The 17,747-nt window shown below is 43.5% G+C and overlaps 2 protein-coding genes across 11 annotated transcripts in view; one reads left to right on the top strand and one right to left on the bottom strand.

Annotated features, from left to right (window-relative positions):
- Nucleotides 1-6,613, top strand: part of UNC5C (unc-5 netrin receptor C) — a 351,284-nt gene extending 344,671 nt beyond the window's left edge. For both annotated transcript variants that reach the window (XM_032400872.1, XM_032400871.1), the window contains 2 exons: nucleotides 2,674-2,852; nucleotides 3,651-6,613. In XM_032400872.1, the coding sequence (XP_032256763.1) occupies nucleotides 2,674-2,852; nucleotides 3,651-3,816 (345 nt within the window). In that variant the 3' untranslated portion in view covers nucleotides 3,817-6,613. The remainder of the gene's footprint in view (nucleotides 1-2,673; nucleotides 2,853-3,650) is intronic.
- Nucleotides 6,614-10,724: 4,111 nt separating this feature from the next.
- BMPR1B (bone morphogenetic protein receptor type 1B) overlaps nucleotides 10,725-17,747 on the bottom strand; it is a 391,083-nt gene continuing 384,060 nt past the window's right edge. For all 9 annotated transcript variants that reach the window (XM_032400864.1, XM_032400863.1, XM_032400866.1 and 6 more), the window contains one exon: nucleotides 10,725-17,089. In XM_032400864.1, the coding sequence (XP_032256755.1) occupies nucleotides 16,964-17,089 (126 nt within the window). In that variant the 3' untranslated portion in view covers nucleotides 10,725-16,963. The remainder of the gene's footprint in view (nucleotides 17,090-17,747) is intronic.

The following is a 17,747-nucleotide window of genomic DNA, read 5'->3' as shown; positions in this document are numbered from 1 at the left end:
GCCATATTATTAGTCACATTTACTTGGAGGGAAGCTCAACACGGGTCTGTGAGGTGGGCTTCTATCAGGAGGCAGCTTTATACTCCTTCTGTACTAGGAAACATATTTTCTCTCATTTCAACAAATATGACTTGAGGAACTTCTGTATGCAGAGCACTGTGCTGAGTATCATAGGGGCTCTGAGGATGACAAAAATACTTGCATCTCCGAGAAATTTGAGGAATCGAAAGAAGTAAACACATAAATATGGCCAACATGCCTAGGGCAGGCAGAATGTGTGGACCGGGAAAAGTGCTGCGGGAGGTCCCTGGTTGGTGGCTTTGGGTGGGTTTGCTCAGGGGAATCCCAGGGACATGTCTTTGGTCCAGACTTTGAGAGGTTTGCCTTACAGAGATTCAGGGAAAGAAGAACTATGAGAGGTAGAGCCTTAAAAAAAAAAAAAAAAGGTGCTAGGAACAGTGAGCAGTCCAGTCTGAGACGAGTTTGAGTCATGTCCAGACAACAGGAGAAAGGGATGGGTTGGATTGTCAAGCGAGGGGAGCACAGGGGATCGGGGCCCCTACTCCATGTGAGGCCCAGCTCTGCACTCTCTAAGCATCAGCTCTGGGGCCTCATACCAGCCCTTAAGGCAGGTGGTGCTAATATCCCGCACTGTGTAATTAAAAGTGGGGACTCTATGTGGTAGAAGGAGCATTTAAGGCTTCTTAATAAGAGAGAGAAAAGGAGAAACATCACTTTGGGAAGATGAGTCTGACAGACTGGGATAGACCACAGGCAAGCAGTAAGGAGATACTCTTTAGTATCTCTTAGATACTCTTTTACTCTTGCAGCAGCAAGAAGAATCTCTGGGGACAGAAGTCAGAGCTCCACAAAGCAGACCCTCCCTGAGCAGACCTAATCTTCACGGCCAACAAGGGACGGTCACATCTGGGGACATGGGGGCTTTCCTTCTAGGCCCTGTCGTTACTGTCCCCATAGGAAGGATCTCAGCCTGAGTGATGGCACCAAGCTGGGGAAATACCATGTAATTTCTCTTCACCTCCACCTCCCCAACCCTTTGCACACATCTTTTTTTTTTTTTTTTTTTTTTTTGCCTAATACAAGTGATGAAGCGCTTTGGTTCAGAAATCCCCAACGCAAATCCGTTGATAAACACCACCACCTGCCCCCGCCCCGTCACTCTTCTGACCCCCTTTGTTGAGTCCTGTGCCCGGGGGGGTCAGAAGCCCTCCCCCCTCAGGGTCCCTTGGAAGGAGCTCTGCCAGGTGCGGGGAATGAGCTGCAGGCCGCGTCCCCATCCGGGGACTCCAACCCCCATTTAGTGCTGATGTGTTTCATTCGTACCAGTCTTTTAACTGGCATGTGCTGGAGTTAACACGGAGGAGCCCATGGAATCCTCAGAGGCTCAGTTTGCCAGTGTGGGGGGGTTTGAGGCTAAATACTGTGACGGCAGCAACAACGCCCCCGTGTGTTATAGGAAAGAATTTGTTTTGCTCTATTGTGCCCTCCAAGCCCCTGGATGGGACCCCGTGCGGCGGGATCGCACAAGCCTAGCAGTGAGCCTTGCCAGTCAGCCCGAGAATACAGAGCATGCCGTCGGTCTACACCGGGACACAGCGCTGATCCCCACGGGGCAGCCAGGTTTGGGGGGCTCTGGGCAGGGGTGGCACTGCCCCTCTGAGCTGAGCACTCTGCGCGGGACCAGAGACTTCATGATGACTCAAACTACACGTGGCTAGTTTATCCCGCAGCAACTAATTACGTACACCAGGAAGTTACCTGCTTTAAAAGAGAAAGAAAGAGAGAGATGACATTTAAAGTAGATTAAGTAGATTTTCTTCTATTGCTTTAATAGTTCTCAGGCAACATTTGCTTTGCTTTTCCAACCAGCAGAAGTGATCAGAAAATGATTAGAGTTTCTCCTGCAGATGAAATTCAGATTTCACATTTGTGCTGTTTTATGAGCTGAAACTATTTTAAGAGCCAATTTATGGTTTTCTCTCCTAAAATTAGATTTCACAAAAATAAGGGTGTACAGCAATTGGAGGATGCCATTAGCGCTTGCCCTAAGGCAATCTACTGTGTTCGCCATTTTCTTTAAAAAATTAGCCTTAATTTGATATCATTTGGAGGTGGGCTGTGTTCCATTTCATTCGACAAAAGCGGAACCGACTCTTCTCCTGCAGAGGTTAGAGAGAGAGAATTGACTTGGGCATTTGCCCAGGGCAGTCCCCTGAGAGTCACACAGTTTCTAGAAGCTCTGCCTTCTAATCCTAGATCTGTTCATTCTCAAAGAACTGCCCTTTTGAACATTTCTCCTCTCTTGAAATCTAACCCTTTAGGAGTATGGATAGTCCTCTCTCCTCTTTCATCCTGAAAAGGATGAGAGAAAAGCCGGTACTGTATCACACCAGAGGTCCCACCTCGCCCAGCCCAGTCCGTAGCGGAAACCTATATATCCAAGGCTGTGCAAAGTCAGCCCAGAACGTCCTTCTTCTTCTCAGCCAGGTCACAGCTTTCGGCCGGGAAGAAGCCATTCTTACCAAGAAGAAGAATAGCACTCATTCTCTTCTTACTGTTCAAAGCAAGGCATTATGTCGATTGGTTCAACAGAGCTTGCTTTTGTCTTTGGAAATAATGCTGTGTTGTTTGTTCCTGTGCCTGAACTTACAGGAACCCACTGGCATCGATCTGCCTCTGCTGGACCCAGTGAGCACCATCACCACCATGACGGGCCCCAGTGCTTTCAGCATCCCTCCCCCTATCCGGCAGAAGCTCTGTAGCAGCCTGGACGCCCCACAGACCAGAGGGCATGACTGGAGGATGCTGGCCCATAAGCTGAACCTGGACAGGTGGGTGTGGCCAGGCTTCAGGACTGGTTTCTGTTAGACTTAGAGCTCCGCGGCTGATAACTGTTAGCCTTAGGGCAGCATTTGGTTTTTCTGGGTTTTTTGTTTTGTTTTGTTTTGTTTTCCTATCCATCCATTTACTTTTCATTCTGCAAACCTGTATGAAGCTTCTTTTTTGTGTCTTGCACCATGGTCTTGCAAACACATCGTCGAGAGATATTCGGGGGGCTTCTCTGACAAGCTAAGTATCGAGTTTTGTGATCCACTTTGCAAAGCTGATGGGCTAAATCCCCGTAAATAATATGTCCCTTCACTTAAAGTAATTGTCTTTCCTCATCTCCTGTTGAGCAAGACCTACCCCTGGATGCTTAATTAACATGCTAATCACCGCCTTGACGCTGAGTTATAAAGAGACCTCAAGAGCCTCCTCTGTGGAATGCTGCCGTCACTCTCAAGCACAAAACATGGCGTGACCTGTCAAAGATGATCAGAGCGCGGGCTGGAAAGAAAACATAAGGGTCTTGATTTCCTGTTTAGGATATGACCCATAGACATCTCGTCTCTTAAATTATCTTACTCAGAGTTGAGGTTAACAAAGTTAAACATCGTGTCTCCTGTCTGGGGCTGATCTAATTAAGTGTGTGCTAGTTATTTAGGACAGCTCACTGTAAACCGCAGCTTCTCCAGTGGGACCCGGAGACTTAAAAGACAAATGGAGAGACAGAGGGGTGAGTACCAACTGCAGAGAAAACAGATCTGAATATCTCACCATTCAGCACACTTTCCCATTCCCAATTGCAGGTACTTGAATTACTTTGCCACCAAATCCAGCCCGACTGGCGTAATCCTGGATCTCTGGGAAGCACAGAACTTCCCAGACGGCAACTTGAGCATGCTGGCGGCTGTCCTGGAAGAAATGGGAAGGCATGAAACGGTAGTGTCTTTAGCAGCAGAAGGGCAGTATTGACCCACGCCGGGACTGGAAGTGAAGGACGGGAAGGCACTGGGGGTCTGTGGCCATCCAGGGCATCGCCGTGGAGAAGGAAATCCAGAGTAGACCATGACCGATGAGTTTCACAGGCAAGACTGCAGGCGGGAGAGGGAAGGCAAGCAGACGCAGCTGCTGACAGATACGCCCACCGCACGGACATCATCACAGGACTTAAGGACAATTGTGTAAATTTGTACCTTGAATTTAGAGACCGACCTAATTTTCCTCTTAGTTGGGCTGTATGCTGTGTGGTACAGGATCTTACAGTTTCCTAGGAAACGCTTTTTATTGCTATCCAGGTATATGGATAAACTTTCTTAACAAACCCAATTTCTACAAACGTTGTTTACATCAGATTGGACAGGGATGCAGACACTGTCCATGGCTCGTTCTATTTTTGTTTAAATCATTTGAAGTTGAAGCTGTGGACGGTTTGTTGTGTCTATTTCAGATTAGTAATTTACAGAGAAATCACAGACTTTTGCCACAAACTGTGTGCATCAAGTGTCTCAGATAATCCTCCCCATCGGTGTTCTGTTTCTAGAACTTGTAGAACCAGTGTTACTGTTTGTATCAGGGAAGTGGAGAATCTAAGTATAAAAGAGAAATAACTAAGATTCCTTATTCCTTGAGGGTACCCGTCTGGTCACCCTCTGGGAATAAAGCTGTAGCATTGCAGGGAAGACCGTGATTCATGTTCAGCCACACAAACAAGCATTTCTTCACCACGTGTGTGTTTGTAAGATGCAATTTGAAGTGTTTTGGGTTTTTTTTTATAAAAAAAAGGTATCATTATTATTATCACTATTACTATTATTGATGAGTATTTACAGGTATTCTAGTAAAAGGATTTTCTTTTAACTTCTGTTTTTGTTAGCAGTACTGTTAGTATTTAGGTATTGACTAGACCTGCCTCACCTTCTGATGGGATAAGGTGGGCGTGGTCACCAGTTTAATTAAACAGGCTTTGCTTCCTTGACCTTTTATCTTCTTGCATCCTTCTGCCCCAGAAACATAGTCAATGCTTACTGGCTTTGTCAGTCTCTTCTTTCAGCTGGCTCAGGCAAGGTCTTTCTCCTCCAAGTCTTGTTGTGAGAAGCATTCTCGACTGAAGTTCACTGAACATTGTGGTTCTGTGACCGAAACCCTGACACCTGCCCCCGCCCCGCCCGGGTACTCTGTCTACTCGAGAGGCTGTGCGCCTGGAGGAACAGCCTTTGAGCTGGCAACTGGAACCCGGTTCTCATTCTGGGTGTGTCATTGTCCAGCTGTGTTCCCCTGGGAGAGTCATTTAACCTCACTGGACCTCAGTTCCCTCACATGTCGAATGAAGGGGTAGAAGTAGTAGGTCTTCTCAAGGTTCTAAAATGCTGGACTCCTACTATGAGGTCTCCAGTCTCCTTCATCAGTCCAAGGACCACCATGGACTCTGAGCTGGATGCTTTAAAGAGTCAGCTAGTCTCTTGCCCAGGCTACAGTATGCCTTCCAAATAGTTCCAGCTTGGAAGAGGAGGATTCTAACCTGTAGCCTATTTGTCACGCTTTCAAGCCTTGTCTCTGGGCTGCTCGCCAAGAGACAGCATACCTTTATTATCATTTTCTTTCCTCTCTTGGGGCCACTTGCCTCCTGACCGATGGCAAATTATGTTCTATTATTGTCTTAATTAGACTTTTTTAAATTAAAAAAAAAGTTAACTGAGAAGTAGTCCAAAGACGACTTTGTGTCAACTATGGTATTCCCTTAGAACTGTCACAGGCTCTTTGTTTTAACCCAGGGACTCAATTCATTCAGCAAGTGGGAAATCCAGGGTCAGCAGCCAGTAGCCAAACGACGACTGAACAACAAGCACCCATGTGGATGAATCGGAGCCTTTGAAACATGGCTGTGGTTGACTTTTGGGCTGGAGGTATATAGGTTGCCGACTGGAGTTGAGTGAGAAATCATTCTATATATTTTCCTCCTTCTTTACACATGTATTTCCTCTTCTATTTTGGTGACTTCTTCATATTCCCAAGACTCCTCCATCCTCCTCATTGAGGAACTACTGATACTCTGGTACAGAGCCTCTTCTCTCACCCCTTTTGTTTCTTATCTTCTGTTTTAGGCATATATTCTATAACCTGTCTCTCTCAGGCCACCCCCTGCACCATACATAAGTCTCTGTTATGCTAATGTGAAAGGAAGAGTTTGCAGTAATAAACAAGTTCAGTGGATAATGTTTGTACCAATGCATATTTGACCAAAAGATAGTAACACTGTATTCTACATAAAAAGATTTTTAAATAGATATTTTTTTAAAAGGAAGAGGAGGAAAGAGAGCTATTGTCCATTACTTCCATTTGAAATAACTTCTCAAGATTTCTCGTCGTTCCTGGTTTGGGAGCTGTCATCTATGGAAATCAAGAATTAGACATCTGAAGGATGCTCAAAGGAACTTCCATGCCTCGTGAAAAGGGAAGAGTGGTTGATTCCATCTAAGTGAGGTACTCATCTGTCATAGAACCTGTTATGTTCCCCATCGAGTGAATGGCAACTCCCTTACGTACAACACGCCACTTATGTCAAATAATTTTCACTACGAATTCTGATTTCCTTCTCCTTTGGAGTAAAATAATAGCTGTTAGATTGCTCTCAAACTTAGAAGGTCCAGACTCAACAGCTCATTTCATAGAGAGCCACTTCATCATTCTATGTGACATGTTCCGCCTTTGATTCCTAGGGCTTCTACATAGCTTATGGGGAAGGACGTGCTTACTTCCTTTGGATGGGGGGGCGGGGGGGGGGGGGGGGAACCCACCTATCATTTGTGCATGGTGCCATCTAGTGGTGCACAACACAATCTACCCTGAGTTTAACAAAAATTCACTAAAAGTTGTTTGGCAAAGGGAATTAAGAGCTAAAAAGTCAACAGGACCTTTATGACAGATAGCTGTGGGTAAATTTTCACTTCAAATATATAGTTTTCTTATTGTAACACTCTTTTACTTAAATTACCCGTACCAAAATTACATCGAGGCTAGCATGTCATCAACTCCTTCTCACACAATAGGTCTCAAGTTGGTTTTTGGTAATAGAAATGATAGAAATACATAAATATCTGTATAAAACAGTTTCTGAAGAGTTGTCATTCAGATCATTTGCATTTTTGATTGGGCTTTTTATGTTTTAAATCTCCTTACTTTTAGTTCTCTAATATTTATTTTTGGAAATGTAAGAAGCATCCACTTCGAAATGTTTTATGTATGCAAGTGAGAGAACTGTGTCTAGGGAAGCAACAGTTGTGATTACTAATGCAGGACTTCTAGAAGCTTCCTTTCTTCTGAGTTTGGCTGTCTAAAGGCCGAGGTTTCATCGTATTTTCATCTTCTTCTCACCACTTCACTCAGCTTTCCTTAGAGTGATCTGGAAGGAATAGAAATTGGATTCAGAATTGGTAACTGGACACATGGTGATGACAGACATGTAACAGCTAACAGCCTTTTCACAAACTGTGTGGACACCAACGTGGACACTCACCTCCGCTAGAAGGAAAAATCCCCATCCTCACATGAGCAATACAAGCTCTTCCAGGAAGGCAGGGCAAGACTTTGGGTGAGGTAGCAAATGAAACTGGATAAACCATTCTCCATTTTCATATCTACAATTATTTTAGGTACTTCACTCTCTCAACTCAACCGGTAGAGCCATTCTTTAGGAAGAAGTCATGGAGTCTTGAGTTTAGGACACTCTGGAAATTAGACATTCTGTAATTTTTTTAAAAGATAGTTCTCCTACAAGTTAGATATCTTCAAAGTAAGCATTCAGACGGTGGAATCAAGACTTTCTGCTTCCAGAGAGGAGCACATGAGGCTCTCATCTTGCGTCTCCCCATGTCTATCAATCACCGTCAGGACCACAGTGGCTATGCTTTTGGTCTACTTCTGTCGTCAGTGTGTGAGGAAGGGGGCCCGAAGGTGATCACTAACTTCCCCGAATTCACAAGCCTTTGCCAGTAGAAGGTCTGCCCCCATGGGGCCAAGCAAATAAAAACTATATGAGGACCTGCAAAAGAGTGTAAAGAAAGTGGAAGAAGTTTACATGTTGAATTTTCAGTCTTCAAGTTGAATGTGAGCTTTAGCTTTTGCTGAGCAGTTGCTCTGGACAAGTTACCTGTTTCACATGGAGACCTCAGTACCAATCCAAGGCCAATGAGGGAAAGGATGACCATGGAAACAGCTGACATGAAACTGGGTTTTATCCATCTTCTTTGAGAATAGAGGAGCTTTTGTGAATCAGAATGTTGTTGCTTAAAGCCAATTATTTGTAAAGATGATAGTGGTCAATGAGCATTAGATTTTATAGATCCAATAAGGAAAAATATTTTTATTATTGATTATCTCAAGGTAATAAAACTTTTTTTTTACCTTCCGAGTGCCTCATAGGACCAACTATTACACTTTGGGTTTTTTTGTTTTTGTGGGGTTTTTCTTAACCTTACTGAGCTAATGTTGACTAAAATCCTTAGAACTTTGCCTCTGTGCAATGAAGTGCTGTTTCTCTACACTAAGAAATCTATTTGTATAATCTCTGGCTGTAATAATCACTTTGAGAGATTTCCCTTGTATCCATAATGATTTTTTTTAATGGAATAAGGCATAAGGGGAATAAAGACATTGCAACCAATGTTAATTTAAACCTGTGTCCATACAGGTCACGTTAGCCAAATGGAGTCATAAGTTTCCAAAATTCATGCCTAAAACCTGCTATTTTTGAAAAGCAGGGAGATGGCATTGTAGGTCACTGGGTAGGTTTTCCCTACAAACTAGGTCTGACAATTTACTCCCTGATCCATCAGACTTACTGGCCCTGGGGTTGCCCCCACTGTCAGGAACCCTACTTAAAAAAAAAAAAAACTGTCTTCAAAAGAGTTCATGGCTCCCAGCTTTTCCAGTAGGCTTGTCCCCTCTCTGTATTGATTTGTGGTGGGATAGTAATGGTCTCAACTCAACCAAATGTAATATATGCCCCTGGACCCATTTTAGAAAGGTTGCAGGAGGCGTCACCGGGACAAACCAACAGGAACTCTACACACATACTCGTACACAAAACCACACAACTCTAAGATGCCATTGCCCAGCTGGCTATATACTTAGACTCTTGGTATTGAAGAGCTCTTCTGGAATCCCAAGTTGGGAATCTCTGCAGAACCTCACAAGAGTTGGGGCCCACCCGTTGTTGAGAAGAAAACAAGGAAGCTGCCCCAAGATACAGGCAGCTTGCCCACCAGCCAAAGTGTTTGCTGCCTACCAGCCTCTTCACTTGCCATTTCAGATTTGTGCCTCAGCAAAATGATAAATTGCTGAAGGCCATCAGACTTCAGGGTCCCTTATAAATATTCCCAAGTTCTATGTGTCATCCTTCAATTCCAAAGACCTGTTGGAATTGGCACCATCAGAGCTGGGGTTGAACCTGATGGCACTGACCCAGGGGGGAATAACCCTCACTTCTGGAGTTCAGAATGTGAATCGTAGGCAGGTGTTGCTGAGCGGTAGCCTAGGAGTAGATGAGCCCTTGACCTCTGAACCTCGGCACTATGGTGAGGCAACATCCTGGAATCACAACCTGAGCTATCGTCTACATGTTAAAACAAACCTGTCTTAGAACAGCTTGAAAGAGCGAGAAATCGACAGCCAGTGGAAAATGCCTTTCTTTGCCTTTCTATATACTTCAAGTCTCATGTGACGCCTGTAATCGTAGGGGTGGGAGTTCAAGTGCACACCCCTCCTGGCCTTGGGGAATAAAGAGGACAGCAATCAGAACAAGTTGAGTGAGTCATTTGTGTTCTCCTCTTCACTCTTCCCTAGACCTGCTATTGGTAGTGAAGCCCTCGCCCTCCAGACAGAATGCATTTAGCCCAATTGCAGGGAGTGTCATCGCTGTGTGTGTGTTGGATGTCAGTGTTGGATGTGTTCATTGAGTTGAATGTGGAGCTGTAGCAAGTTGGTGACCTTCCTCTTTGCTCTTTCTAAAGAAGACAAGCAATGTTTGTCAGAGAAAAATCCCCAGCAGTCTGTGGTGAAGAGCCTGTGTCATCCACCTGCTGTTCCCTTTGGAACAAGTTCAACTGCAGAAATGTCAGATTGAGATTTTGTGCTTTGTCATTTTTCTTTTGGAAACACGACAACACAACTTTGGCTTTTCAGATACGGAACACTTCTTTTGTTGTTGTGGAGTTCCCTCTTGCTGTATCTTCTATGCAATTCCTTTTCTAGAAAATCCCTGGTGGAGGAGTGCTCTCTGGGCATCCCATCCGCCATGCCGCTGTGTGGTGGAGGTGAGGGATGCCCGCTCTGGGTGTTGCTCTTCTCTCTCTGCTGCCTCTCCCCACTTTTTCCTGCAGTCCCTTGGTTTGTAAATTGCCTGCATTTCTTCTGTCAGCCAACATGTACAAAATGTAAGAAAGAATTTTTAAACAGGTAATAAATTATATTTATAAGCAACAGAGAGTGCCACCTCCTTTCTTTTTTTTTTTTTTTAAGTAGGCTCCATGCCCAGTGTGGAACCCAATGTGGGGCTTGAACTCACAACCCTGAAATCAAGACCTGAGATCAAGAGTCGGGCACTGGGGCGCCTGGGTGCCTCAGTTGTGTAAACGTCTGCCTTTGGCTCAGGTCATGATCCCGGGGTCCTGGGATGGAGTCCCGCATCAGGCTTCTTGCTCAGTGGGGAGCCTGCTTCTCCCTCTCCCTCTGCCTCTCCCCCTGCTTGGGGGTGTGCATGCTCTTTGTCAAATAAACAAAATCTTAAAAAAAAAAAAAAAAAGAGTTGGACACTTAACCGACCGAGCAACCCAGGCACCCCCTCCTTTTGTTTCTTCATAACAAAACACTCCCTCTGTGTGAAGAGTCACCGTGTCTCTTCAGCAGCACAGAAAAGCTCTTAGATCCTGCAAGGATGGTAATCACAACCTCCCTTGGGGACAGGATGAGGTTCTAGGATTGGTACCTCTCAAGTCTCTCTGCACACTGGAATCACCTGAGGAGCTTTAGAAACTATTAGTGCCTGACTCCCAACCCCAGAGATCCTGATTTTATAGATCTAGGGTGTGGCATGGTTGTTAAGAGCGTTTAATGCCCCCAGGTGATAGTGATGGGCAGTTAATGGGGAGACCCAGAGTCTTAGAAGAGTGGCATCAGAAGGCCCTGGGGAGCTTGTGGATAAAAGGAATATGAGGCCCTACCCTGAGAGATCTGATTTTAAATGACGTTTGCAAACAACTGCCCTACTAGGTAGGAAATGAAAGGTGAGTCCAGAGCTATAACAAATGCCAGCACACAGACATGTTCAACTTGGTACAGGACCTTCTGAGAGTGGGGTCATCTGTATGTCGCAGTTGTGACCAGAAAAAATAGAAAATGACCAATGCCAAGAGAAGACTCTGTTCTCCTCAGCTGGGATTCACTATCCATCTGCCTTTAAGTCCTATGAACACACACAGCATACAGAAGGGGACCCAGAGGGGGTGGAAGAGGTGTGCCCACAGCAAGCTGTGACTTCTTTTCACTGTCCCTAGCTTTATGTCCCGTGGAGCTAATACCAGTAAGGAAAAGCAATATTGATGAGCACCTGCTATGTGCTTGGAGTGGGGCCTTCCCGTACTTCACATATTCATCTCATTTGTCCCTCCGAAGAGCCCTTTGAGATGGGTATTTTTATCCCATTTACAGGGGAGAAAATGGTGCTCAGACTATGTACTTCCACGGAAGTGAGAAAGTGCAAACCATGAAACGTGAGCCAAGTTGATCTGAATCCCAGCGCTGGGATGAATTCTCTTGGCATAAGCGCAACTGGCTAAACACAGCCAATCACATGAAAACTCCTGAGTCCCCAGGAACTCCGACGCAAGCCTTCCTACATATTCTCCGTGCCCAGACAAGTCTGGGTTTCCTCTCTCCTGATCCAGGCTCCAACAGATCTCCTCAAAACTTAACTTTCTACACTGCCTTCCAAGATTCACACTCCAGGAAAAAATCCCCTAATACTTTCCCTCTCCGTTTGCAGAGGGCTTTCTCTTGTCCAAGGGGACACTGTTCCCAGGGCAACAGCAATGGCCTCAGTCCTCCATACCCCACATATGTCACAGTTGGGAGGAAAGTTGGGGTCTTTCTCCTGCTGTTCTCTTGCTTCCAGACCACTGCCCTTGCGTGGAACCCACTGCTGTGCATTTCGGCCCATGAGGCCCAACTGGCCCCAGTCTCTACTCTCTGCCCTCACAGACTGCTCCCCCGCCCCATTCTCCTGTGGCCCTGGAGAGCTTGGCCTCGCCATGTTCCTTTTCTTAGACTGCCTACCATCCTTAGGAGCTCCAGGATCCACGAAGACTGATCCAAAGGCCTGACTTTTAGGTTCCTCTTTTGTTACCAATAATCTTGTCCACTAACGAAATCCTCCACTCCTGAGATCACACCCTCCCGCCTGTCCTTAGCCTTGTTGCCCACCCCCCTGAAGCGAGATGCAGGCTGCAGTCCCTTTCTCAGTCGCTGCTAACAGGCAGGCCACCTCAACCCCAGTAGGGTTCTCTGTGCCGGGACCTAGTTTCTCTCAACCCACCAGCTTAAAGTGCCTCCACTTTAATCCCTTCCCGACTCTGGGCCACTTCAGCCATCTCCCGGATGTCGGTAGGCCACGTTCTGCATGATCCATTGTTGCACATGCCCGAAAACCCTCAACCCTGAATGAATCCGTCTGTTGTGGTCTCCAAGCCTACATTTTGGGAGCTGACAGAAACTACACAGAAAGGTGGCCCTATGACTTTGTACTGAGAGCTAATCTTCAGTAGCGGCCGAGTGCTGACTTTACATGCGACACATGGATTATTTCATCTTCAGAAGTGCTCCATGCATCAGATGCTAATATTATCCACCTCTTCAAGGAACAGAAATGGGGTCTTTGAGAAGTGAACACAGGCCTACTGTCGCACAACTGAGGGGATGAGAGAGGCCACAGGCCATACTCTGGGCCACTAAGCCACACAGTTGGTCTCATCAGCGAACTGGGCCCTCAGGGCCGCCCATAACCATCTGGGCTATAATTTTCCACAGTGCAATTTTAAACTGTCTCACTTCTCCCAGACCACTGACTTCCCTACCTTTCCTCTCACTCTCAACAGATGACTGTGCCTCCTAATTACAGAGAAAATAGAAGCCATCAGACCATTTCTCCTGCTCTCCCGCCCCAAACATACAAACTTACCTGCATCGCTCTCTTTCATGGCTGCCTTCCTGCCTGTTCCAAATGTGATATTTTCAAAGACAGAAAAAAGGCACAATATAAGATAACAGACATGTTCTTTCTAAGGGGAGAAAGAAACCATTTTATTTCGGGGAATGTTAAAACAAAGCCATATACAATTTGTAACAAATACAATTGTTTGTTCCCTAGTCCTGAATAATTACAGTATATACAAATTCAATAAGGCACTGATTCCCCAAAAGAACACAAATGAGTCTTCTTTTGAAACAGACAACAAAGCCCCTTATATATTGCCAACTTTTCTCCCAAAAATATGGCATTGTGTTTTGTTTTGTTTTACAAGAGGAATCATAATTGCTAAATTAAATCACTTCTGATGCCACGTCTTTCATTCCCACTGCTGTGTGACTGGGTTTTCTAAGGAGATATAACTACAGAACTATTCAAGTTTAAAAAATTCGGCTTCTCTCAGTGCCTTTCTGCTCACAAAGAAGAACCAGAACAGACCAACAACGTAAACCACCGTAACTTCTAATGAGTATGCATGACTCTTAGGAACATGAAATTCTGTCATTATTCAGTATTTCCTATACCTGACTATACAACAACTGAAATGTGTCAAAGGATTTCCTGTACATAAAATCGTGGCATGTTTTCTAAGAAGCTTTATGTTTAAAGAATAAAAAGAATGATCACGAGTGACTTGGGAGTGGTGCTGTCCGGCAGTCAAAGGCCTGTCTCCTCCTACGCAATATTCATAGCACTGTCCCTTGTGACTTAACCAACTACACACTTTCATAAATAAATATTATGTTTCATTTAGTACTTTATCATCCATAATATTTTACTCTCTAATCCACATAATGGAGTTGTGCCAGACTCCAAACTGAGCATAATATTTATATATACATATATATTTATATAATATATACACACATACATAAACTCTAAACCTGAACATCTTAGCATACCAAACTTATATTAGCTAACAACTAATATTTTAAGATTCCCCTGAAGGGGAGGGAGTGATTAGGAGAAAAATCTTAATCTTTGAAAGAGTCCTGAAAGGAGGCAATCAACTATATTAATTTCCAGGTTCCCCCTTATTCTATTGAAAGACAAAACAAAAAAAATAAAAAATAAAATAAAATTCACTTCTGAGCTACTAAAAATTTAAAAACCAAAAAGGATTATTTGGAAGTGAGTAGGTAGTCTCTTTAAATTTAGTATTCCCTAAGTAAGGCGGATTTTGGTAAGACACAAAGAAAAATCTACTCATAAATAAATTCCTATCTCATTGAAAGACTCTAATAACTAAATGGATCTTTTTAAATATCTCAAGAATAATTTTTAAATGTTCATAGTGAGTAAATCAGGTTGAGAATTAGAAAGTAAGCTCTAGATTTTTCCAAAACAACTAAGCGAATAATATAGAAGAAATTTGTATGCTGTTTTAATTTCTTCCCATCCTTCATTGGAACCAACGCCTCTCTAAAAATCTAGTTTACTTTCAAATCATCGCCTCCCCACAAAATATTTTGATTTGAAGTTATCTATGTATAAAAATTTGCCAAAAAGAACACAAATTTTTATCTAAGAGGTAAGCAAACCCAACCTCGCTTAAATTGAGGGAAAACCAAGAAACACAAACGTGTCCCCACTTAACGGGCATCCGTGTTTACTCATTTGTTTGTAGATTATCAAATTAGAGGCACTGAAGCGTCTCTCCATGGCTCAGATGATTATCACACGTAGTTCTAGGTACATATTCCTTCCAAACTATAACAAAGAATACAATTTGACACAAGGGAAAGGAACATTTGTTTACATTGCTATTCAGGTGATTTTAATATCACTACAAGCAGCATTCTGATTACAATTATATTTGGAAACAACTGTGATTTTTGAAACACAGACATTTTGTTCCTTTTCAAGGGTTAAGAAAATCTTTCTTTGTTACAAACAAAATGCAGGTATGAAGCACTGGGAAGTGAATGCTTAGAGTGGAGAACACCAATTCTCCTTCTGTTCTCCCAAACTTACGCAGGGCTCACAACCACTCTGTGCTCTGAGAGGTTTTCAGGATGAACAAGTCACCAGCTGCAAGCCTCCTTCAGAAGTGAGGAGAATATTTTTTCATTTTTCTTGCAGCTGTCAATTTTTCAAAAACCCTCCATCCTTCAGGCACCAAGTGGTGAAAATGTGTTATAAAACAGCGCCCCCTGGAGTATTCTGGAAGGAACGTCGTTTTTAAAAAGACCAAGGAGAAGCACTTCCCAATTCTTTACTGAACACTGCAGAATTTTCGAGGAAACAAAAGAAAACCAAAGAAAGGTAAGGAAATTAAATGAACACGGTTGAGAGGGGTGCGCACAATTCTGAGCTTTATGTTCCTGTTGCTAAGGAATATTGGCCCTGTCAATGATTTGACTCACGTTCCTCGGAAGTTTAAAACCTCAAAGAATTGAGTAGGTGAGGAGATGTTTTGCACAAGTGCCACAGAGAAGAAAAAAATATATAAATAAATTAAAAAGTGAACTGAGCATCGCGAGAATAAAATAAACTGAGTCAGCACTCCTCTAAGATGTGAGCTTATCATGTAAGATGTACATGCTCGATCTAGATCTATTTTAGAATAATAAGTCACAGCAGCTACAATATTTTGTAGTTCTTTCTGCTGTCCCATCTGGAGGTTATATTTCTATTTTTAAATTAAAATTAGTTAAATTAACCTGACATACTTTCCTCTCCTTCCCTTCACTCAGACACAAAAGAGACAATTACAGAAAGAAACCGTCTTTATCTATACACAATAAGGTATGCGTCCTTTTCCCTTGTGCTTCTAGGACGGGCTCGTCTGCATAGGTAAGAAACAGGGCATTTGCACCCCCACCCTCATCCTCTATCCGACTGACACACTTTTCTTACAACACAGGAGCAAATTATCTCTATTTTAAAGAGCCTTGTTTTCAACCCAACTGATGGCAATTTTATTTCATATTGATCTCTTCATTTGAGAGATCAAAACCAGGCGTGGGTCAATTCTCTGCACATAAAAAAAAAAAAAAAAAAAAACACCTTTGTTTGTGTTTAATGAAAAGGAAAGGATTTTACCATGACAGAAATGCCTTAAAAGAATCAGAAACACAAAGTGGTTCTGAAGAATGACATCGACACTTAACTACTACTAACGGAGTCACAGAAAACCTTCATTTGTTCCATATCGTCTGAAGCTACAAAAGGGCACCCTCAGGAATCCCAAAACTTGGCCCCAGACAGGTGGTATTTGTGCCCAGGTGCATTCACATTGCTGCGGCGGCCCCTAAAGGCAGGGCTGGCCAAAGTGGTCTGAGGAGGCAGAAGCGGGAAGATTTTCAGATGAGTTCCATTCTATATTCTCCAACTCCACAGACTGTCTTTTGGTGTGCAGAGTGCAACAAAATTTCACTAATGGAAAAATATATTTTAAAATTTACCTTCCAGCAGAATTTCCGGGAAGAACTTCCATTGTTGTTATTTAAACTGTAACAGTATAAACCTTAAAACATCTACATTATTTGTTCTATTTTGGCAAAATTAAAGCATCTTTTGGAAAAAGAAGAAAAGGCAATCCCAAAATACAGGGCTTTCTTAGAAAGCAACATGCACCATATATCTTGAACGAGTTACCCAAGCGGTTTCTCCCTCCTACAAACAGACACGATGAGAACATGTTTCTGGGAGCTTCTCTTTGTCCAGGCTGCTCCCTGAGAGGTGAGGCTGAACCCACTGGGAAGCAGGATGATGTTCAAGGCTCGTACTGTGGATGCTTCTGGAACATCTTTTGCTCTGCCCACAAACAGAAGAGTATCTACTGGCTTTCTCCAGAGCTGCTTATTTCTTCCCCTCACATCAGAGTTTAATGTCCTGGGACTCTGACATTTTGGCTAGTGTCTTCTTAACACGCAGGGCTGTCAGTCTTGACGCAGGGTTGTGAGCCCAGCACTCCATCATGAGTTTTCCCATCTGCCTTAGACACTGTAGGGAGGGAAAGGAAAACAGGAGTAACGCTAGAGAAATGTATTATCTACAAGGTTGCCATTCGATATGTGGCCTTTAGTGGACGGTTTCTGAAGTTCGGATAATATTTTTCAAAGATACTCCTAAAACCATGTAGACAAAACTCCATAAAAATTCTTTTGTCATGCAAATTCTAAACGGCTAAAACAGATTTTCTTGTCTTCCCCATGACAGCAGCAAGCAGGTGGTTTTGCTGATTGTAGAAGAGTGTCTTTGAAGTCAGTCTTAACCAAATACAAAAATACCCAGGGAGTCTGTATTCTACTCCACACTCCTACATTGTTTATAATACTTGATAAGCTTAAATCTTTTATCTAATTTCATACTATTCAAACAAACATGGTTATTCCTAAATCACAGCTGTCTGCTACAATAATAGCATTGCACTGTACATTTAACAAGATTAATAACCTGTGCACAGCCTCGCTAAAACTTTCTCCTGTGTTCTCCTGTGCTACATCAATTATTGGTCTTCCTGTGGAAAAGCACAATTTCACTTCATTAGAACTCCTCAGGGAAGGGATTCTGAGTAATACCAATGCCCATAACCACCCTCAAAATAATGTAACTCCAGCATCTCATAAAGTTTTCTGCATAGCTCACTGGAAAACATACG

This window comes from Phoca vitulina, unplaced genomic scaffold, assembly GCF_004348235.1.
Source record: "Phoca vitulina isolate PV1807 unplaced genomic scaffold, GSC_HSeal_1.0 scaffold3, whole genome shotgun sequence".
NCBI classification, from domain to species: domain Eukaryota; kingdom Metazoa; phylum Chordata; class Mammalia; order Carnivora; family Phocidae; genus Phoca; species Phoca vitulina.
The sequence above is the reverse complement of the archived record's forward strand: the minus strand, read 5'-3'. Positions and strand labels throughout refer to the sequence as shown.